The sequence below is a fragment of the Chiloscyllium plagiosum genome, unplaced genomic scaffold (assembly GCF_037043375.1).
Source record: "Chiloscyllium plagiosum isolate Xiang-an unplaced genomic scaffold, Cpla_swu_hap1 HiC_scaffold_10, whole genome shotgun sequence".
Taxonomy (NCBI): domain Eukaryota; kingdom Metazoa; phylum Chordata; class Chondrichthyes; order Orectolobiformes; family Hemiscylliidae; genus Chiloscyllium; species Chiloscyllium plagiosum.
The window spans coordinates 32,686,084-32,709,007 of record NW_028270148.1 but is presented as its reverse complement, the minus strand read 5'-3'; the positions used below and the strand labels follow the sequence as shown (position 1 = coordinate 32,709,007).

General features: G+C 44.9%; 2 protein-coding genes across 3 annotated transcripts in view; one reads left to right on the top strand and one right to left on the bottom strand.

Annotated features, from left to right (window-relative positions):
• Positions 1-3,947: 3,947 nt before the first annotated feature.
• msh6 (mutS homolog 6 (E. coli)) lies at positions 3,948-21,873 on the top strand. Its single transcript, XM_043695618.2, has 10 exons — positions 3,948-4,279; positions 4,773-4,975; positions 7,479-7,651; positions 11,284-13,834; positions 15,949-16,229; positions 16,800-16,917; positions 17,577-17,666; positions 19,315-19,469; positions 19,671-19,870; positions 20,408-21,873. The coding sequence occupies exons 1-10, from the start codon at positions 4,014-4,016 to the stop codon at positions 20,487-20,489; spliced, it is 4,119 nt and encodes a 1,372-aa protein (XP_043551553.2). The 5' UTR covers positions 3,948-4,013; the 3' UTR covers positions 20,490-21,873.
• The window catches only part of fbxo11b (F-box protein 11b), a 154,505-nt gene continuing 152,557 nt past the window's right edge, over positions 20,977-22,924 (bottom strand). For both annotated transcript variants that reach the window (XM_043695619.2, XM_043695620.2), the window contains one exon: positions 20,977-21,829. In XM_043695619.2, the coding sequence (XP_043551554.1) occupies positions 21,700-21,829 (130 nt within the window). In that variant the 3' untranslated portion in view covers positions 20,977-21,699. The remainder of the gene's footprint in view (positions 21,830-22,924) is intronic.

Here is a 22,924-nt window from a genome sequence, read left to right as displayed (position 1 = left end):
TGCATAATACTCAAGGTTTGTTCTCATCAATGACTTGTACAGTTATAACAAGCCTTCCCCAATTTTATACTCCATTCCATTGAAAATAAAGGCTAATGTTCAATTTGCTATTTTAAATATTTGTTGAACCTTCATTGCTAGCCTTCAGTGATTCATTGCAAGCAAACACAGATGTCTGCACCATGCTTCCCCCAGGGAAATGGCAGATACAGAGATGACAGCAACATTAAAGAGGTATTTAGACCGACACATGAACAGGCAGGGAATAAAGGAATACAAACTGTGTGTAGGCAGATAGAGTTAGTTTAGAAATGGCATGATGGTCGGCACAGATGTGGTGGACCGAAGGACCTGTTTCTATGCTGTACTGTTCTACCTATACAGCAGTATTCTGCAGTCTCCCTACATTGAAACATTCTCTTTTTTTTGTCATGATTTGGACTGGGGTGTACAAAGTTAAAAATCACACAACACCAGGTTATAGTCCAACAGGTTTAATTGGAAGCACTAGATTTCGGAGTGTTGCTCCTTCATCAGGCGGTTATACCTGATGAAGGAGCGGCGCTCCGAAAGCTAGTGCTTCCAATTAAACCTGTTGGACTATAACCTGGTGTTGTATGATTTTTTTTGTCTTTTTTTGTCATCCCCCCCTAAAAAGGTGAAGAACTAAATATTTTCTGACTACTAAATTTAGTGCACTCCCTTAACATATGTTTATACCTTTGCAAACTCTTTGTGTCCTCTTCACAACTTGCTTTCTCAGCATTGTACCATTAATCTGTTAAAGCTCCCTGGTACAGGTTCTCAACCAAACCAAAGTCCTGCAGAAAAGTAGGGTTGGAGTCCAGGGCGAATTTTGTCAAAGTCTGGTTCTGTGATCACTGAAATGTCAGAGCCGGTATCAACCTCCATTAGAACCAGGTGACCATTTAACCAGATGTTTATTTTGATTAGTTCTGATTTGGATGTTGCTAAGCAATGTAACTGTTCCACACCAGATGTAAGTGGACTTTCCAGGGTGTGAACTCTCCTGCATATTGGCCTCTGGGTTCTCTTATTCAATTTAGGTCAACTAGTACTTCTATGCTCCTAGTCTCGAATCCACATATCAGCAGTAATTACAATAGCTTGCCAGTCCTGATCCTGTAAAAAATTTTAACCATTTATCTGCGGCTTGGTTTTGTTTGGGGTTTTGCTGTGTTCTGACCTACACTCCCTCTGTTTAGGATATGTCCTGTGTGTCTATGCAATTGCATTCACTCAAGTGGTGTGCCCCAAGCTCAGTCAGACTGGTGACACTGTCCACTTCCATCCTGCAACTCACATGCTCCACTTGCTGCATTTTCCAATGATAAAGCCAGTTGCAGTGCCTGTTTGAAGTCCAGTTGAGCTTCAAGCTAGTAGGCACTTTTGCATGGTTACATCATTAATCCCACATACCAAATGGTGTCTGAGCATCTCATTAAGGATTAAACCAAAGTCACAGGTCTCTTGGGCTTGGAGTCATAATGTTCACTAACTAAATCCATCAACTCTTAAGAAGATTTAGTATCTGGTGTCTCAGAGAAACTGAGGCTCCTAATAACTGAAAAAGCTGTGGGTCCACAAGCTGTCAGAATTACTCATTGCTTTTCATCTGCCTCAAAGTCATATGCCCAGAAAAACTAATGCATTCTTTCCACATACTGGGCCCAGTCTTCAATGGCAGGATTGAACAAGTCAAGCTTCCCAAATAACACATGATGCCAGAAATGCTTTCCTCAACTCAAAGATGACTGTTGCAAACAAGTTGCTTCAGGAACGTGCTTTACCCTCATTGCCACTGGAATAACTCTAGAGAGGCTGGTATCCCATCACCAAGTCACCCTTTTATTAACACGTCAAAAGTCCTTCACACTGGTCCAGCTGTCAAGAGTGTCAAAATGTCTGACATTCCTCTTTTTATCCATCAGCCAGGATATTGTCTTAGCATTCTTCTTCAAAAGGGGTACCATGACCTGTGGCACTGATTCACATTGATAATGCTGGGGAACCTAGGGCAAAAACTTAAAAGAGGCAAACCATGGAGGGAACTTTGTTTCAAAGCTCCACCATGGGCTCTTCAGAATGGATTGTAGGATCCAGAAATCATGTATACATCCATTCTGTACGTGTACTTTGCCTGGAACTTCATTCATTAAGTGCTGATGCTGTTAGCTGTGAGTTACCATTACCCTCCACTTCCCTGGGCAGAGTGAGGAGGAGGGCCCCTTTTAAATTCAGCTTGAACAGGAACTGAACTGAGTATTCTGAACCACATGCCAACCACAGAACCAACTGAGCTGACCGGTTCCCCCTTATAGATTGTATAATTAATAAGCTGGTTAGATGGCAAGTGTGAGGGTCAGAATGACGCTGCTGTTAGGGCTGAGGGAAACATGGGACATGCCTCTGACAGAAAATAAACTGCCAGGGGAAACCACTCAGGATGAGCCACTAACAGACATTGAGCCAAGGAACCAGCTTAACTTAATCAATCATGGAATCATCCAGTGCAAAAAGAGGTCCTTTGGCCCATTGATCCTCACAAACGAAACCACTCTTAATCTGCACTAGTCCCACTTTAAAGCACATGGTCCATAGCCTGGAATGTTCTGACTTTTTAAGTGCTCATCCAGGTCCTTTTAAAAGGTGGTGAGGTTTCCTGTCTCTCCTGTTCTCCCAGGCAGTGCATTCCAGATTCCCACCACTCTCTGGGCAAAAATATTTTCTCTCAAGTCCCCTCTAAACCTCTTGCCTTTCACCTTAAAATTCCTGATGAACAGCTTATGCTCAAAACGTCGACTCTCCTGCTCCTCAGATGCTGCCTGACCGGGTGTGCTTTTCCAGACATTAAAATTATGCCGCTGTTGTCACTAAGGGGAACCCCTCCAATGCAATCACTTCCTTCATATATGTGATGACCAGCACTGCACACAATACAACAGCTGTGGCCTAACCAAAATTTTGTACAGCTCCAACATAACATCCCTGTTCTTACAATCTATGCCAGAACGGATAAAGGCAAGAACCAATGTGTACAAAATAATGAGAGGCTTGGACAGAGTGGACAGGGAAGATCTGTTTCCTCTCGTAGTGAGGTCAATTAACAGGCAATGCAATGTAAAATGATGAGGAGAAGGATCAGAGGGGGCATGAGGAGATAAGGTCTCCTTATCTGAGGAAAGAAATTCTGGCTATTGAGTGAGTGCAACAAATGTTTACCATACTGATTCTTGGCAGCACTAGAGTACGAAGAAAGACTGGATTGGTTAGGACTAAAGAAATAAGGGGGATCTCATAATAACCTATAAAATTCTAACAGGACTAGGATGGGAAAACGCAGGACTGAGACAGTGGTGATCCAGTGAAATTCTCTGCCACAGAAAGTGTTTGATGCCAAAGATTTTCAAGAAAGAGTTAGGCTAATGGAATCATACGACTATGAAGAGAAAACCGGAACAGGGGTTATCAAGTCAAATGATCAGCCACGATCAAATTGGAGGAGGTTCGAATGGTCAAATGGCCTACTCCTATTTTCTATGTAACGCTATAAGGAAAAACATCTCTTAACCAGAGAGTGGTAGGTTTGGTGATCGAGGTGGAAACTCTGGATTTGCACTTAAGTGCTGTAATCCCCTAAGGCTATGAACCAAGTGCTGGATAGGAAGATTAGAATGGGCTGGTCTGTTCAGCAGGGTCTAACAGAATAGGCTAAATGTGCTGTAATATTTCCATGGCTCAGTCTTTGGGCAGGGCATTGCAATGTATACACGAGTTCACCTTTCTCCAAACTGGTGCGCAGGGTGCAACCAATCAGCTTCTTCTTCCACCTTGAAACACTAAGGGGGGCGGGGACAGACGCTGGCGGGAAAGGGGAGCTGGGCTGCTATTGGTGGAGGCAACATTCGGGATTCCTTCCTGTGACCCGGTGTTCCATTTTCCCGCCAGCGCCAAAGCTGAGGCCGGTTGGAGCTGGAGCTGGAGCGGGGAGAATGTCCCGGCAGAGCACTCTGTTCAGCTTCTTCCCTAAATCTCCGCCGCTCAGCGCCTCCTCCTCGGCGGCCAAGGCCAGCCCTGAAGCCTCCTGTCCCTCCGCTAAGGTTAAAGCCCAGACTTCCCCCCGGGAGAATGGCACCGGCGTCCGGGCGGCCAAGAGGTGCCGAGCTGCGGCTGCCTCCCCCACCGTCAGTCCGCTGTTCGCCGGCGGAGAGAGGAAAGCGGGCAAGAAGCAGGCGGCCCCCGGGCCTCCGGCTCTCGGGTGAGTGCTGCTGGGACCTGGCCTGGCCTGGTGGGGGGTGGGAGCTCCCGTTTAGGGTAGTTAGTGCCCAGCCCCCTGCCCTTTGAGTGGCGCCCAGCCCCCTGCCCTTTGGGTGGCGCCCAGCCCCCTGCCCTTTGGGTGTACCGGATATCGCCATTTCAGATTGTAACTCTGATAATATTTTGAAAAGGTAGAAGCAGCAGGAAGTCACCTTTATTTACGTAGCGTCTTGCTCTTTTCGAAGCCTTTGTACAGCATCTGCAGCTGACCACTTGGGAATGTGGTGTGGTTTGGGAGCCTTCAATGCTGTTCATGGTGTCTCTTCCCTTATGTCCACTCGTCTTTCATTTTCAGTGCAATGATTGTTCCCTACAAATGTAACAGCGTGAGTCGATATTGGGGCAGGGCAGCAGTAATAGTACAGGAAATGAGTTACACCAGCAAAAGGATTTGATACGCTGAGGAATTTTTCTGCTCTGCTCTTTTTCTGCAGCCAAGCTTGTGAATTTGCTCCCGGAGATCTGGTGTGGGCCAAACTGGAAGGGTATCCGTGGTGGCCAAGCCTGGTGTATAACCACCCAACTGCTGAGGAGTATCTCAGGGGCAAAGGGAAGTCTCTCCGTATTCATGTCCAGTTCTTTGATGATCCTCCAACAAGAGGCTGGGTTAGTGTGAAGTATGTCAGGTCGTACACAGGTAAGAGATCACGGAGTTAAATTCCAATTTCTGTCGAGATTTAGCATGCCTTGCCAGTGATTGACCAGATGATGATGTGGGGAAATAACTGGTAAGCCAATTGGACTCAGTGCAGCACCAACATCAACAAAGAGGTAGATCCTAGAAAATAGTAGCTCAGCCTTTTGTCTCTTTATCATGCTGTCCCTTCCCCCGTCAACCACTGGAAATCTTCAAATTCTGCAAAGAGAAGTCCAATTTAAGGCTGCAGTGCTTCCCAAGCAGTTTCTGTCAAAACACCTGTATAAATTAATTCTGCAGTTAATGTCGAGAATAATTTGGTGTGACTCTGCAAACCTTGTCCCAGTAGTGTCAATGTAGATTTTGCAGACGAGGTTCTAAAGAATCGGTTGTGTTTGACCTTTTGATCTGACTTCCAATCTTTACTATTAGGTCATCATTGTGTTTCCATAGTTTGTATTCTTTCGAACATTGGGAATTCCCAGGTGAAAGCTAGGTGCTAGTCAGTCTCATTATGAAGAGATTTTCCTGAAAACCTGTGAAAAACAGCATAAGTCCCTCAACGATTATAAACTCTAGTGATTTGGTAACAGAATCAGAAACACAGTTGTTAATGTGCTGCATTTCCATTGATAGGTATTTGTATCTGAGCATGGCCTTAGTTGTTTGTGATATTTCTCAGTTTAATATGTTTATTCATTTGGTAAATGAGAGAGCACGGAAACAGACCCTGTGTCCCAATGGTGACCAGGTTTCCTAAATCGAACTGGTCTAATTTGCCGGTGTTGGACCCATGTCCTCCTAAACTGTTACTATCCATGTACCTGTCTTTTTTTTTAAATGTTCTCTCCTGTGAAATGAGGTTATATATCATAGTTGGTGAATGATGCTGACACATTGCCTGCACCATCCCTTTACACTTATTCTCGAGGTGGAGGCATGGAGGTTTTAAGGCATGGCTTTTAGTACTGAATGAGTTCCTTGCTTACCAGTCCCTGCACACGATGCTGCCTCAGCTCCCTTGATTATTTAATCACGTTGTAAATGAGCCAGACATTTTCACACCTCATCATTGCCAAAGAGCAGAAGTATTCTAGAGCAGAAGCCAGGGTCTAGAGTATAGGAGCAGGGAACACTTGTTGCAACTTTACGGAGCATTGGTTAGGCCCCATTTTTTGGTGTTTGTTGATCGGCACAGACACGTGGGCTGAAGGACCTGTTCTGTGCTGTACGGCTCTGTCAGGTTAGCACCTGTAATCGGGGGAACGCTTTTTGGTTTTGCAGGTCTGGTGTGTAAAGAGGCTCAGAGGGGTGGTATTTGGTAGCTACACTGTTGAAAGGACATGATTGCACTAGAGAGAGCATAGGTGAGATATACCAGGGTGGTGTTTGGGATGCAGAGTGTCAGTTGAGGACAGACTACACAGGGTGGATTTGTTTTCCCGACAGCAGAGGAGGCTGGGCCTTTGGGTGGGATTTATTTTGAGGTTTACAGAATTGAGGTATAGACAGAGTAAATCTGAGAATCTCTTCCCATGGCAGACGTGTCTAAGACCAGAGCACATCAGGTGAGGAGAAACCGGTTTTGAGGGGATATGAGGGAAACGCTTTACCCTGAGGGTGATATAAACAGGGAACAGGCTGCCTGAGAGCATGGTGGAGGCAGCTACTCACCCAACATTAAAGAAATATCTGGAAAAGCACTTAACATGCCAGGGCATAGGCTGTGGACCAAATGCAGGAAAATGGGATTCGATTTTTTTTTTTGTATTTGTTGATAGCTCCTTGAAAGTGGAATCGCAGGTAGATAGGATTGTGAAGAAGGCGTTTGGTATGCTTTCCTTTATTGGTCAGAGTATTGAGTACAGGAGTTGGGAGGTCATGTTGCAGCTGTACAGAACATTGGTTAGGCCACTGTTGGAATACTGTGTGCAATTCTGGTCTCCTTCCTATCGGAAAGATGTTATGAAACTTGAAAGAGTTCAGAAAAGATTTACAAAGATGTTGCCAGTGTTGGAGGATTTGAGGTATAGGGAGAGGCTGAACAGGCTGGGGCTGTTTTCCCTGGAATGTCGGAAGCTGAGGGGTGACCTTAGAGAGGTTTACAAAATTATGAGGGGTATGGATAGGGTAAATAGGCAAAGTCTTTTCCCTGGGGTCGGGGAGTCCAGAACTAGACGGCATAGGTTTAGGGTGAGGGGGGAAAGATATGAGACCAAAGGAGCAACTTTTTCACGCAGAGGGTGGTATGTGTGTGGAATGAGTTGCCAGGCTGGTACAATTGCAACATTTAAGAGGCATCTGGATGGGTATATGAATAGGAAGGGTTTGGAGGGATATGGGCCGGGTGCTGGCAGGTGGGACTAGATTGGGTTGGGATATCTGGTCGGCATGGATGGGTTGGACCGAAGGGTCTGTTTCCATGCTGTACCCCTCTGACTCTGTGGGCTGAACGACCTGTTCTGTGCTGTATGGCTGTTCAGGTTTGTATTTCTTTTTGCAGGTCCGGGGTGTAAGGAGGCTCAGAGGGGTGGCATCTATTTCAGTGGGAAACCTGAAATCCGCAGGGCAGTGGAGCTCGCAGATGCTGCTTTTCCAAAATCGAGAGAGAAACGTTTGGAATTGGCCGTGTGTACTGAACCTTCCGAACCAGAGGAGGAGGAGGAGGAAATGGAGGTAAATGAACAATGGTTTCAATTAAACTTCTTCAGAATGAAAGAAGCCAGCCCCTTTTGAGCAGGGAACATTCCCAAATTTGATTCCTCTAGCCAGTGCTGAAATGAGTTGATCTGAGCTAGGCAGCAGTGCCCTGAAATTCACAGGAGGTGAAAAGGTGGGAATTCCTGCCCTTTCAGATTGGGTGACCACATGAGGTACTGCTTCCTCTGTCTCTAGAACAGTCACTGATCCTGAAGTAATCTGATTGTTTTAGTTGCAGTTGTACTTGGAGCTCCATGCGAATATATGTATCATGTGGCTTGAAGCACTCATGCGAACAACACTGAACATCTCTTACACCAGCCCTCCCAATACCTCTATCACTTTGTGTCAGTATCGAAGGGTAGGCTATAGTCCAGCAACTTACAGGTCAATTTATTCCAACGTATTAAACTTGCCACTTTCCAGTAAATGTGTTCCAGTTCCCGACACTGAATGTTTCCACTGTTTGTTCATTCTTTTGCCCTTCTGCCTCAGAATGCCAAGTTGTAGAGATTGCTGTCCTTTGGACAACTAGCAGCTGGACTCCATTGAAACAATACAAGCTTATGGCACAGAAAGGCCATTCGGCCCACTCTGCACTGGCTGGAAAGCCTAGCCACCTGTTTCCTGGCACCTTGGGCAATGGCCTTGCAGGTTAAAGCACTTCAGGCTCTGAGCCATATCCTGGTTCCTTTTAAGTTCCTCAAGCTCCAAAGTGGGCAATGAATTCCAGACACCCACCATCCAATGGGTGAAAAAGCTTCTCTGTGTCCCCTGTAATCCTTCACCTGATCACCTTAAATCTGTGCTCCAGATAACTGATCTCTCCACAGCGAAATATGGTCTGGTTGGTGGGGTGGTAGGTGAGTACGATGTATATGGAGGTTACCACCCTACCAACCTCCATATACATCGTATCATCCGTCGTCATTTCCACCACCAGGGATATATTTCCCTCCCCTCCCCTATCAGCGTTCCGAAAAGACCACTCCCTCCGTGACTCCCTCGTCAGGTCCACACCCCCTACCAACCCAACCTCCACTCCCGGCACCTTCCCCTGCAACCGCAAGAAATGCAAAACTTGCGCCCACACCTCCCCCCTTACTTCTCTCCAAGGCCCCAAGGGATCCTTCCATATCCACCACAAATTCACCTGCACCTCCACACACATCATTTACTGCATCCGCTGCACCCAATGTGGCCTCCTCTATATTGGGGAGACAGGCCAACTACTTGCGGAACGTTTCAGAGAACACCTCTGGGACACCCGGACCAACCAACCCAACCACCCCGTGGCTCGACACTTCAACTCCCCCTCCCACTCCACCAAGGACATGAAGGTCCTTGGACTCCTCCATCGCCTGACCATAGCAACACAACGGTTGGAGGAAGAGCAGCTCATCTTCCGTCTAGGAACCCTCCAACCACAAGGGATGAACTCTGATTTCTCCAGTTTCCTCATTTTCCCTCCCCCCACCTTGTCTCAGTCCCAACCCTTGAACTCAGCAACACCTTCCTAACCTGCAATCTTCTTCCTGACCTCTCCGCCCCCACCCCCACTCCGGCCTATCACCCTCACCTTAACCTCCTTCCACCTATCGCATTTCCAACGCCCCTCCCCCAAGTCCCTCCTCCCTACCTTTTATCTTAGCCTGCTGGACACACTTTCCTCAATCCTTAAGAAGGGCTCATGCCCGAAACGTCGATTTTCCTGCTCCTTGGATGCTGCCTGACCTGCGCTTTTCCAGCAACACATTTTCAGCTCTGATCTCCAGAATCTGCAGTCCTCACTCTTCCCCCCCCCCCCCCCCCCCCCCCCCCCATGTTTTTTATGGGCTCAGCCTTTGCCTTAGACGAAAAGTGAGGATTGCAAATGCAAATTTCTCAATGTTCCCTGCTGGTGAAGGGCTCCTGCCTGAAACTTCGATTTTTTTTTCCTGCTCCTCGAATGCTGCCTGACCTGCTGTGTTTTTCCAGCACCACTCTCTAATCTCAGCTCTTGCTCTTAATATACGTGTGTATTTTGCTTAATTTTATCAGTGGTACTACTTCCTGTTTTGTGTTCTCCTAATTTCCTGTGTCCGTTCACCCTGTACTTCCTGTAGTCTGAGGTTTCATGAACTTTTTTTCAGCTTGATCTTACTCTGTATGCTTTGGGATAACCACAGAGCTCTGGATTTAGCAGAATGTTTTGTGAGATTGTGTCAACGTTGTCCTTGCTGAATCTCACTTTTGGCTGTTTCTTATTGATTTGTTACTGACCTTTCTTGAAGTATCTGTACCCAGTTGACATTTACCAGATCATTTTTCAGCTTTCTATAGTTTGCCTTCCCTCAATTTGGAATGTTTGTTTCTCTCTATTTCTCACTTCCTCTAATGATGCTAAATCTAACTGTATTATGACTACTATCTCCAAAATGGTCCCCCACTGTTGCTACGTCCTGCGTGACACCTTTCCTGAGACTGAACTTTGCTACCTTTTCTCTTATTGGATTTCTCATGTGTTAGCTTAAAAAATGTTATCGAGCAGTGTTGAAGAATTTTGTGCCTGTCAGTTGATATTTGTGTAGTTGAAGTGACCACAGTTCTTAGCTTTTCTTTGTGCTCAGAAATTAGTCTGTCCACTTGCTCCTCGAACTGTCCCTTGTTGGGGTTCTATGGCGCACACCTCCCAATGTGACTGCCATCTTTTTTCTTTCTGGGCTGAACCCATATACTAAATGAGGCTATTGCATACTTCCTGCTAGCTGGATAATGTAGCTAATAATGCCTCAAACTTTCTTACTCCATCTTTTATCCCGCCTGACCATTCCACCCCTCTCTCTTTCTCTCTTCCCCCCCCCCCCCCGGATGTTTTACTTCTCTTTAAGCTGCATTTCTGTTTCTGCAATACTATTGCCTGTTGATCTGTGCTCTCCGATCACTGGCTTTGTTCACTATACTCTCATGTTTACATAAATACCTTTTAATGCTACTATATTCCTGCGCTGTATGGTATTGAACTTCTCTCTCTGAGTTGCTCACCTAGATTTCTGTTTCCCATTCCCTGTCAAGAATTTTCCCTCTGGTTACCATGCCTCTCGCCCATCTGGTTTAAAGCCTCCCCAACAAGAACAAATCTGCCTGTGTGGATATTTATTCTGGTCCTGTTCAGGTAAAGACTGCGTGGCCCCATCTTCTCCAGAATCTGTTTTGAAACCCACCCTCCTATATCGGCTTTGAAGCCATGTGTTTGTTCGCTGGCTTCCCTGTTCCCTGTACATGGGGCTGGGAGGAATTCAGATTACTGTTTCAGAGAGCCTGCCTTTCAACCTCCTCCCCAGGTCTCCGAAACATACTTTCAGTACCTCCTCCCCATTCCTAACTCTGTCATCGGTACCAATATGAGGCATGGCCTCTGGCGGCTTTGTACTGCTGAGACTCCCTTTCACTCAGGTGATTCTGCCCATCTGACAGTTTCTGTTCCATTAGTCTGGGCTGGATTGCCCCTGTTCCTGTTTCGCTGACTGGTCACGCCAGGCTGTTGGTGGGGGTGGGGCTGCTTTGGACTGGCCAGAGGGTTGGGGGTCAAGATGAGAATTGAGTCAATCCTCAATGTTCCTTTCCAGGTGACTGACCAGTCGGCAGCGAGCGAGGAAGATAAAGAAAATAACAGTGAGGACGAGAAGGTGAAAGGGCAGAGGTCGAGGACCACACGATCGGCCAGCACCAAAACCAAGAGGCGGCGGCTGGTGGTGGAGTCGGACAGTGACGCGGAAAGCTCCGAGGAGGAGTTCAGGCCGGAGCAGCATGACGGGAGTAGTGAGGAATGCAGCAGCGGGGTCGACGAGAGGGAGCTCAGTGAGCCGGATCCTGAGACTGACCCCGATAGTCCAGTCAAGACACCATTCAAGCGGAAACGCGGAGGCACGGCCAGGAAGAAAAGCGCCTCCAGCTCCCCCTCAGAGGTGCCCAAGAGAGCGGCGACAGCAGCAGTGTCCTCAATCACCAAGTCCAGACTCTCGGCATTCTCCACTCCTGAGACCTTAGAGTGCCAGTCTAACAGCGGTGGAGCGGGCAGTCCCTCGCCAGCCACCACCTGGGACCACGAGAAGCTAGAGTGGTTAAAACCAGGCAAGAGGAAGGACGCTAAGAGACGAAAGGAGGGTGAGCCCGAATATGACCCGTCCACACTGTATGTCCCTGACGACTTCCTCTGCAGGTGCACCCCGGGCATGCGGCGGTGGTGGGAGCTGAAGTCCCAGATGTTTGACACCGTGATTTTCTACAAAGTCGGCAAGTTTTACGAGCTGTACCACATGGACGCCGTCACCGGCGTGACCGAGCTGGGCCTGTCATTCATGAAAGGCAGCTGGGCACACTCGGGCTTCCCCGAGATTGCCTTTGGCCGTTTCTCGGACGCCCTGGTTCAGAAGGGCTACAAGGTGGCGCGGGTGGAGCAGACAGAGACGCCCGAGATGATGGAGGCCCGCTGTAAGTCACTGCATCACCCGACCAAGTTTGACCGGGTGGTCCGGCGCGAGGTCTGCCGGGTCATCACCAAGGGCACGCAGACGTACAGCGTCCTGGACGGGAGCGCAGCAGAGAGCTGCAGCAAGTACCTGCTGTGCCTTAAGGAGGCAGCGGCGAGCACTGAGCCGGCTGGCCAAGCCTGCTCCTATGGAGTCTGCTTCGTCGACACATCCGTCGGCAAGTTCCATGTGGGCCAGTTCGTGGACGACCGGCACTGCTCCCGCCTGCGGACCCTGTTGGCACATCACCCCCCGGTGCAGGTGCTTTTCGAGAGGGGCAACCCGTCGGCGGAGACCAGGAAGATTCTGAAAGGCTGCCTGGGCTCGGCCTTGCAGGAAGGCCTGCAGCCTGCCTCCCAGTTCTGGGACGCCTCCAAAACCCTCCGAGTGCTGGCCGAGGAGGGCTATTTCAGCGAAGTGAGGGAGCCGGGGGTCCCTCTGCCTGACGCTCTGCGGCCGATGGTGTCCGAGACTGACTCTCTCGGCCTCACCCCGGGCGAAGGCTATGACCTGGCCCTCTCAGCCCTCGGCGCCTGTATCTTCTACCTCAAGCGGTGCCTCGTCGACCAGGAGCTGCTGTCGATGGCCAACTTCGAGGAGTACACTCCCGTGGATGTGTCTGCTGATCGCACGAAGGGGTCCCCTACCTGCCCCGCTGTGGGGCGGCAGCGCCTTGTACTGGATGGCGTCACCCTGACCAACCTAGAGCTGCTGCAGAATGCCACCACTGGCACCCGCGAGGGCACCCTGCTGGAGCAGCTGGACCACTGCTGCACTTACTTTGGCAAGCGGTTATTGAAGCAGTGGCTGTGTGCCCCACTGTGCCAGCCTGTCGCCATTGAGGACCGGCTCAATGCCATTGAGGATCTCATGGCTGTGCCCAACACTGTCGCAGAGCTCGTCGAGCTGCTGAAGAAGGTGCCCGACTTGGAGCGACTCCTGAGCCGCATCCACAGCATCGGGTCACCGCTGAAAAGCAAGGACCACCCCGACAGCCGCGCCGTGTTCTACGAAGAGACCAGCTACAGCAAGAAGAAAATCGCCGACTTCCTGTCTTCTCTGGAAGGTTTCAAAGTCTTCCAAGAGGTTCTACAGGTTGTCGAGCCGTCTATGGCTGCCTTCCGGTCTCGGTTACTCAGAGAGGTTGTCAATCTGAAAGGCAGCACTGCCGAAGGCCTCTTCCCCGATCTCTCCTCTGAGCTGAAGAGATGGGACACAGCTTTTGACCACCAGAAGGCAAGGAACACTGGAGTCATCACTCCAAAAGCTGGCTTTGACCCTGATTATGACCAGGCCCTTGCCGACATCAAGCAGACGGAGCGCGAGCTGCAGGAATACCTGGAGGCGCAGCGTGTGAGGCTCTGCTGCCGCAGTATGGTTTACTGGGGCTCGGGCCGCAATCGCTATCAGCTGGAGGTTCCCGAAAACATCGCTGACCGCCGCGTGCCGGAGGATTATGAACTGAAGTCGACCAAAAAGGGCTACAAACGTTACTGGACTAAAGCGATCGAGAAGCTGCTGGATACGATGAACAATGCTGAGGAGAGGCGGGACAGTGCTCTTCAGGACTGCATGAGGAGGCTTTTCTACAACTTTGACAAGAATTACAAAAACTGGCAGGCAGCAGTTGACTGTATGGCTGTCCTTGGTGAGTGTCCTTGTGCAGCCTCTTATTCTGTCAAAAGGAAGATTAAAGAAATCTCATGGGTCAATAGGAAAAAGGGGCACAATGTCCATTTAGCTGCATCTTAATAACCCATGCCTACTGACTGCTTCCTTTTACAAGGACTGACCTGTAACGAGTTTCTGCTGATTCAGTTGTTTTCACCCAAGTATCTCCATTTCCAGAGCTGTTTGTGGTTGCATTTAGTACTCTTTGAACGACCCCACTCTGCTCCCACCCCAGCCTCTCTCTCTGCCACCACATCCCCATATTGGCCTTGATGACCACTCTCAGCTTGGGGCAACTGTCTCCTCACTATTTTACAGGATGAGCTTGAACACCGCACTGACCCTTGGTGGTATGTGGTTTCTGCTTCACTCCTCAGCACTGGGGAGGTACCTGACAGGACAGAGCAGCTACAATCCCCCAACTTGTCTTGCTCAGACAGATCCTATCTCACCCTTCTCATGGTGCTATTGCAAACAGATCAAACTCCTTCAGTCTCCTGTCAGCCCAGGCCTGGCCCAGCCCAGTGTTTAGACCGTGAATTATTTTTTTTTTTGTTGCTCTTAGTTGAGTAAGTCAGAATTTTGCACTTGAAACTCGCATCTGAGTGAATCAATAGTGAATTACAAGGTGTGATTGTGTCTAATTTGACACTTCAGTTGGTAATTTATTCTATTGCTGGTCTAAACGGAAATGCTTTCTAACTGCTAAATTTGCAATGTCTTCCATTTGGAATGTGCTGTAAATATTTTGGAATTCTCAGAGATCACTTGGACTTCCTCCAAGATACTGCTTTGTGTTCAGAAAGGGATTTGCCATGTTCTGTCAGCCCTCCGTTTGGGAAGCTGGCTGAAATGTGCTATCTCAGAGCAGTTATGAATCTGAGACGGCCTCCGTAAAACTGAAGCCAGCGCGATTGTGACTGCACAGGCGCTTGGTGTCCTTTAGACGACAATGTACCGGTGTCTTTGTGTCCTGTTCAGTTTCTGGTCAATGGAAATCCCAGTATATTTTCTATAAGAAGGAAATCTCTGCTTATAAATCAATTTGATTAGTAACTTAAGCAATGATAACTTTGGCTGTTGTGTATTGGTAATTATGCTGATTTGTCTATGAAACTTAGGATATAATGTGCAAATGTGTGACGTGCGTTTTGGCAGGAAGAAGAGCTGAATATTATTTAAGCGGAAAATGCCGCAGTGCAGGAATTTGGGAACCCTGGTCTATGAATCACAAATAACTAGTGTACAAATTCAGGTAGTAAGGGAAGGCAAAAAAAAGCATAAAAATAGGCCATGGTCAGACCACAGCTGGAATACTGAAAACCGTTTTGATCTCATTGAGATGCTGGCATTGGAGGCAACCCAGTGAAGGTTCACTCTGGTAATACCAAATATGGAGAGAGCTTTTTTAATGAGAAAAGGTATAGGAGGTGCCTGAACCTACTGGAATATAGAAGAATGAGAGGTGACCTTATTGATATAAGATTCTTAAGGGACTACTTGACAGGGTAAATGCAGAAAGGTGGTTTTTCATTATGGGACAGTCTAGGACCAGTTGGCATAATCTCTAATAAGCGGGTGGGTATGTAAGATAGATGAGAAATTTCTTGAGGATGCTGAACCTGTGAAGTTGTTTACTGTAGAGGTTGAATTGTTGAGTGTTTTCAAGGCAGACTTCAATAAGGGTGTCAGATTATAGGGAAAAGGGCAGCAAAGTCAAGGGGAATGGCCGCCTTCCGCGCCATTGTGTGTTGATCTTCACATAGTCATAGAGTCTGTACATCACGGAAACAGACCATTTGGTCCAATTTGTCCATGCTGACCATATATCCCAACCTCCTCTCGTCCCATTTGCCAGCACTTGGCCCATATCCCTCTTAACCTTTCCTATTCATATACACATCCAGATGCCTTTTAAATACTGTAATTGTACCAGCCTCCACCATCACCTCTGGCAGCTCAATTGTTAATATAAATCTCCTTTGCCACCAGGAAATGGTACAAAGGTTTGATTCTTGTAGATTTCATTGCATTGTCACTCTTGTATGGTTCTTCAGAATTGCCTTCAACTCAGTGGTCTTACTCTTGCAGATGTTTTGTTGAGCCTAACACACTACAGTCAGAGTGGAGATGGGCCGATGTGCAGACCTGTCGTAATGCTTGTTGAAGATGACACGCGACCGTTCCTAGAGCTTCGAGCTTCGCGCCACCCATGTGTCTTAAAAACCTTTTTTGGGGATTTCATCCCGAATGACGTGTTCATTGGCTGCACGGACGTTGACGATTTGGACGGCGGTCCCAGTAACAACCAGGCTTCCTGCCTGCTTGTAACAGGCCCTAATATGGGAGGCAAATCTACACTCATGAGACAGGTGTGAACCTGCAGCATCCAGCACATTTCTATTATCTAGCTCCTTTAAACTTAGATCAGCTGATGAAGTACCTTTTCGAAGTGTAGTCACTTCAGTGTTTAGTCTTATCATCTTGCTCACTGCAAACTCCTGCAGTGTAATGACCAGTGAATTTGTTCCAGTGTTAGTTGGAGGCTAAATATTGGCTGAACAAAGAGGGGAGGGCTCCCTCTTTTCCAGAATATTGCCATGTGATTTTTTTTTTAAACTTCCAAACAAGGAGGCTGAGGAAGCCGTGGTTCAGCTTCAAGTCCAAGACTTATCCGCTGTCAGTCTGCAGCGAGTACTGTGTAATACCTAGCGATTTGAATCCACAGTTTATAATTTTGGGTTGAGAGTATATACAAAGGCTGAATTTTAAACCAAAAGTTGTTTTTAATCCTCCCCTGCAGTTTGAGGAATGGTCTTCGAATAAAAGCAGAACAGATGAGCGGTTCAACAGAATGCATTTGAGGTGTAGAACGTAGAAGGGTGATGTGAAAGACGTACAGCAGGGATCTGACTCCCTTCTCTTTACCCCCTCCCAACTAGGTTGGCCTCCTGGTCATCCTGGCACAACTGGGGTGCTACGTGCCTGCAGAGAGCTGCAAATTTAACCCCGTTGACAGAGTTTTCACACGTCTGGGAGCATCTGATAGAATCATGTCAGGTAAGATGACATTTTGGGATTGATTTACTCCTTTTTTTAAAAGGGTGCAGAATTGTTTTGCCCAAATTGCTATCAAATGTTTGCAGTTTTTTGCTGAAGCTAAGCATTTTTAGTACAAAACAAAGATAAACCCGTTATTACAATTAAGTGAAAGTGCTCAGAGAGCACTTGCATTTTATCCTTGCACTGCTGCCCTGCTGAGTCTTAATAACAGAAAATCTGGAGTTAAGAACCAGTTTTCAGTAATCTAAGCGCATCTATATTTGGCTTCTTTAAGGGTGTATGTGGATTAAAAATGGCCAAATTTTAAGCCACAAGTTTTTGCATTATTTAATTGCATGGCTGTAGCCAGGTCATTGCTGTAACTTTCAGATCCTCTGGAAGCTCAGTTTATATCCAACAGAAAACCCGAATAGAAATTTGGCTGGGGTGCGGTTCACGAAGGCTAACTTTATTGATGGTCTCCACACATGTGGGATAGTGATCAGTTAGCTTATTGGCACAAATAGCTGCTGGATGAAAGCTGATGAAATATCTTTAGGTCCAACACAATGTCTAGAAAAAGCTGTGCAGAAAGTAGTGAAGTACAATGGAGCAAGCCTCTCCTCGGGCCATGTGCAGTAGTGTCTGAAATAACATTAAACCTTTCATTCTCATAGGTGAAAGCACCTTCTTTGTGGAACTCAGTGAGACCTCCAGTATCTTGCAACATGCAACTCCACATTCCCTTGTGCTTCTGGATGAATTGGGTAATTTCTTTGCATATACTTAAAGTATCTGATGAATCTATGATGGTTTTCTCACATGTTTAAGGAGCTGGTGCCACTTTGTGTTTGAATTTGATGAGCTGTCATAAGAACAAATCAAAATGCTTTCACTGTGCATTTCAAATGGTGTTTGCTCTTTGTTTCCTGGGGCTACAGCAAAGCAAGAATTGAGTACTGGTTGGTTGTAGTCACCAGCAATCCAGGTGGAGAGGAATTGTGGTTATTTTCAATAGAGGTGATCTGGGGAAATGATAAGAATAAACAGTAATGTGAAAGTACATCAAAAGGTCTTTTGTGATCACTCTGATCCATCCATCACTGTTCCAATCCATATTAGTGAATTTATTTGGTTTCTTCAGTTGTAAAATGTCAGATCTTGTTTATTTTACAAAATGAAATATTGTGGGTTTTATAGGGACTCCTGAGAGGGAGCTGGCACTTTAGATCCAAAATCTTACCTTTCCTGCTGTTTGTGGGGAAAATATTGCCATGGTCTTACTGAAGTTATTTCAAACAAATATTTCCTAGCTATTAGTGAGTAGAGTAAAATGGGGATACATATTTAGAAATCTAGAGACATGGCATCCTTGGCTCAGTGATGGCCATTTCCCTTTTTAACCCTGCAGCCTGGCATTACTGAAACAATTTAGATTGTTTGTGTGCAAATTGCAGTGTTGCCTTCATTTCCTGTGAAATGTTTTGTAGTGTGCTGTATGTTCTTTCCTGTTTTATGTAGCACCACCAGTGCAGTGTGGGGTGTTTTTTTGTTCCAATGGGAGATCAGGAAGAATATTAGTTGCCATTTGATATTTGTATGAAGAGACCATGATTCATTTGTAGGTCCAACCTTTATCTGTTGTGTGGGGGGAAAAACAACTAGAAATACCAGGTAGAGAATGAGGTAACACCATTTTCCCATGAGAATCAAATTTCACAGTTTCAAATGATTTTAATGAAAAAACAGCATTGAGCTTAATAAAACTGTCATGTCTACACATTGGTTATAGTTAAAGTTTTATGGCTGCAACATTGTTTTTAACAGTGAAATTTAATCTGGTGTGGAAAGTTGTCTTTGTTAGGAAAATGTTTATGCTGGTTTTACTGACAAAACTTTAAAAAGTATTAAATGAGAAAGCATTTGCTGACCTAACTTTAATATATTTTTGCAATTCTAGGAAGTATATTTTTGGCAATTTTCTTAAGGCTCTTCACATTTAGAAAAAAGTTGCACACCCCTGGCATAGTCTGTAGGTAAGGGTTTTTGGAGGGATAGCACATTGTCTAACTGGTCATTAATAACCATAGGGCAGTGAAACTGCTTTTTCCCCCCCCCCCAGTCGAATCTCTGCGTCCTAGCTCCATTTTGCTAATCCCTCTCACTGAATTGGGATGGTTTGGGTAGGAACCAACTGGTCTGGAGGATGACCACATTACATGTTGAGCCCAATTGCTGTTGCAAATGACCTGAGTAAAGTAAAATAAATATCTAGGTTTGAGATGCACTTCTTTAGGACAGTCAGACCAGAAAGGTTTTTCATAATTTGTTACTTTTACAAACTATATAGTCAGCTAGTTTGTTAGATATGACTGAAGCATTCTCAATTTTTAATATTCTGAATTTTTACTCCAGGCCGTGGTACAGCAACATATGACGGCACTGCGATTGCTAGTGCAGTAGTGAAGGAGCTTGCTGAAAATATCAAGTGCCGCACTTTGTTTTCTACACACTACCATTCCCTTGTGGAAGATTTCTCTTGCTCCACAGCAGTCAGTTTAGGACATATGGTAAGCACATGGCACTCAATATAGTTGGAATACTTGTATTTTGACCTGGTCTTTTGTTAGAAAAGTTGCAAAAGTCAACGGCATGGTGATAAAGGCATGGAAACCTGCATGCGTAGCAGAGACATTGACTTCTTTCATAAGTACAGTGAAATAAATGTTAAGTTTGTACATACTCCATAATATTCTCTGGACTGTTTATAGGCCTGCATGGTTGAGAATGAGTGCGAAGATCCAAGTCAAGAAACGATCACGTTTCTATATAAATTTATCAAAGGAGCTTGTCCGAAAAGTTATGGATTTAATGCAGCAAGACTTGCAAACATTCCTGAGGAAATTATCCAGAAAGGTCACAAGAAAGCTAAAGAATTTGAGAAGACTACAGTTTCCTTCCGACTTTTCAAGTAGGTGTAGAAAATAATTAAACCTTGTTTTAACTTAACTGCAATTATCTGAATTGCTAATTACTGGGCAAATAATGCATACACATTAATTTCATCAAGCTGAAACAGTGGTAAAACTACTTTCCCAAGGAATTAATTGTAACTTTCTATTAGTCAGGAAAGAGCTCAGCTCAACCTCCAGGGTTGATATCCTGTTTCCTAAGCTGGTTTTTAAGATGCAGTAGTGCTAATAATGTTCACTTTTCCACTGTGGATTAGATGTGAAGAAATTGGGAGAATATAATGCTATGCTTTTAAATTTCTACACAATCAGCATAACATGCTAAATGTTTTCATTTAATATCTCCCTTTTCAAAGGCATCATTCACAGGCAGGGCTGACCATGTTAGGATAATCATAGAATTGCTACCCTTTTGTTTAAGTAAAAGAGGATTTTTTAGTTCACTTAGTGAATGGTGGATTATAGTGCAGTGTAGTATATCTGAAGTTTTAACGTTTTCACTAAGTTTTCAAAAACTCTTTTCTTTTCACTTCCAGAGAGATGTGCTTTTTGGTTGAAGACCCAAATATTAACTTCCTTACCCTAAAGCCAATACTGCAGAAGATTGCTGAAATCTGAAAACCGTATCAAGTGTATGGTTTAATTCAAAGACATGATTTTTGAAATTATGTTCTAATAAAGTTTATTTTAAAATGATAAGACTCTCTTCCTAGGAAATTAAACCCTTTTTATTGTTACCTATCATCTACATAATGGTTATTGAATGCTCCACAATATATTAAGTCTAGGATGTTATGGTACATGCATACACTTTCAAGCTGTTGATTTTACCCACTGTCACCAATACGCATTAATGAAAAGCTAGTAAAGGGAGACTGAGTGTGTATATATATACATATATACTAGCTGCTTCATTACAGGGAGAAGAAGCATTACCAAAATGGCACTGTCCAGAAGTTACTTTTGTAACAATATGCATGTTTTAATGATGTGGCATCTAATTCAAATACTGGTACCACTTCAGATGTTTACTTTCCCTTAATCCCTCCCTGTACAGTCTCATGAAAGCACTTATGTTGACTTCTGGAAATAACTTTAAAAAGAACATATTTATGTTCTGTAATTGAAATCAATAGTTGTGGGATACAATCGATTTAGTGTTATCTTTTCTCTTTCATAGAAAGAATAAGATACTGGGACATGAGTATAGTTACAGCAAGTCTCTAGTTCTGCTAACAAAACAGGACACATTCAAGTACAATAAGGTTTTGCTTGAAATTACAAAAAAAAGCTACATGAGAAAAGCATTAAAATCAGTTGTCTCCATTGAATAAATGTTTCGTTTTTTAAAAAAAATCAAATGCAGAAGTGCTCGATCACATTTTTCATACATACACCAACCCAATCAGTACCCAGTGTCCATAGGTGCTGCAGAACACCTGTCACTCTGCATGCTGTTTCCAACAGCAACAGTCTTCCTTGTCAGCTCCATGGTTCAATGCTACTTGTCCAGAGAAGACAGCTTCACAAATAGGCATTTAGGGTACAGAATTAGCGTTAGCATTTTGTCCCTTGGGTAGTCCACTGCTGGCTGTTTAATCTGTCATAATGCTATTCATGCCCAGCACCTTCTCTTGATCCTGAGTTAGCAGATTACTCCTTCACTATCAGAACACCAGAGTTCAGACTCTAGTGCCATCCACACAGGCACACCAGCTGTACAAATTCAGATTCTTCCTGAAGATTTGGGCAAATGACAATTTCCCCCTAGGTTTTTTTTTATACAAATGGAGTTACTGTTGATTAGAATGGCAGGAAAAACAAACTCTCAGTTATGCTGCAATGTATTGGACTCTATTGGTGGTGCAGAGTCATACAGAGTGTCTGTATCATGTGTGGGTTCTCCTGCTAATGTGCAAGGATTTGAAAGTGTTCCAGCACCACAGTCACAGAAAAATCTGAAATGAGAGGGGAGAAAATAAATTATTTTATTACAATCTCCCATTTTAAGTGTATGAACTTGTGCTTAAATTTGATTTTTATAATCTGTGCTGCACAACCAACATTCCCACTATATATATTGTTCTGAACTTAATGAATGACAAAATGCATTTTTGTGTATTTGTGCACAGTGATCTTAATCCAATTTGTATAATCACAAGCTCATTTCAGCTGATCATGGATTTAAAGTGACAGTAACCACTTGTTCTCCATGATGAAGACAAATTATTTCACAAGCAGGTGAGCTGTTGAATACATTATCTTCATTCAGTCTACTTCAAGATGAACCCAGGTATGGGACAAAGATTTCAGAGTTTTTAATTGTGAGAATGGTGAAAAGAGATTTTAGGACTGGAAAGTTAGCAACAAGATCAGTTTCAAATGATCACAGACAGTTCAGGAGTATCCTTTGTAACAAAGATGGCTGAGACAGCCCAATGAATCCATCGGGGAAAAGGAAATATTTGAAGTAATAGTAAAGTTTTGGACTAAACAGGCAATGACTAAAGTTGTATATGCTGTAAACTTTGTATTCTACAATTACAAACCTTGTTATTAACTTTAAAAATTCCACTTAATCTGTTTACCTTTATTCTAACTACCTACACTGAATCTGCATATACCCCTCCTTCAGTCATGGAGGTGGTGAAGAGGGCAGAAACTCACTGCTATACCTTACACTGACAATAAGATGAAAATAGAACAAGGCTAGGCTTGTCATGCTGTCAGTAGGCTATAACTTCAAGGTATTAAGCAAATAGTTAGACTAATTCAGCAATATGTTCATGCCAAGAGATGAACAAATGTCCTCCAGTTAAACCTGCACATGTTTTGAGACTGAAGATACTACAGAATGTGTGTATTGGATATTAATGTAGGATTATCACCTAATAAGGTACCATTGGAAATGCCATGGTCATTTAATTAGTTTGTTAGCAGCATTATAGCAAAATGTTTTCATAACACAATTTTCTCCTACAGCACCTTACAAAAGGTGGTGATGTTCCAGCAACTACCTTTTGGTACACGTTAGAAGTCTAGTGATGAATCCA

Coding starts and splice junctions, on each gene's coding strand:
- msh6 (XM_043695618.2), top strand. CDS start 4,014: ATGTCCCGGCAGAGCACTCTGTTCAGCTTCTTCCCTAAATCTCCGCCG. Junction 7,652..11,283: donor AGGAGGAGGAGGAAATGGAG/GTAAATGAACAA, acceptor GTTCCTTTCCAG/GTGACTGACCAGTCGGCAGC. Junction 19,470..19,670: donor CAGTCAGTTTAGGACATATG/GTAAGCACATGG, acceptor GACTGTTTATAG/GCCTGCATGGTTGAGAATGA.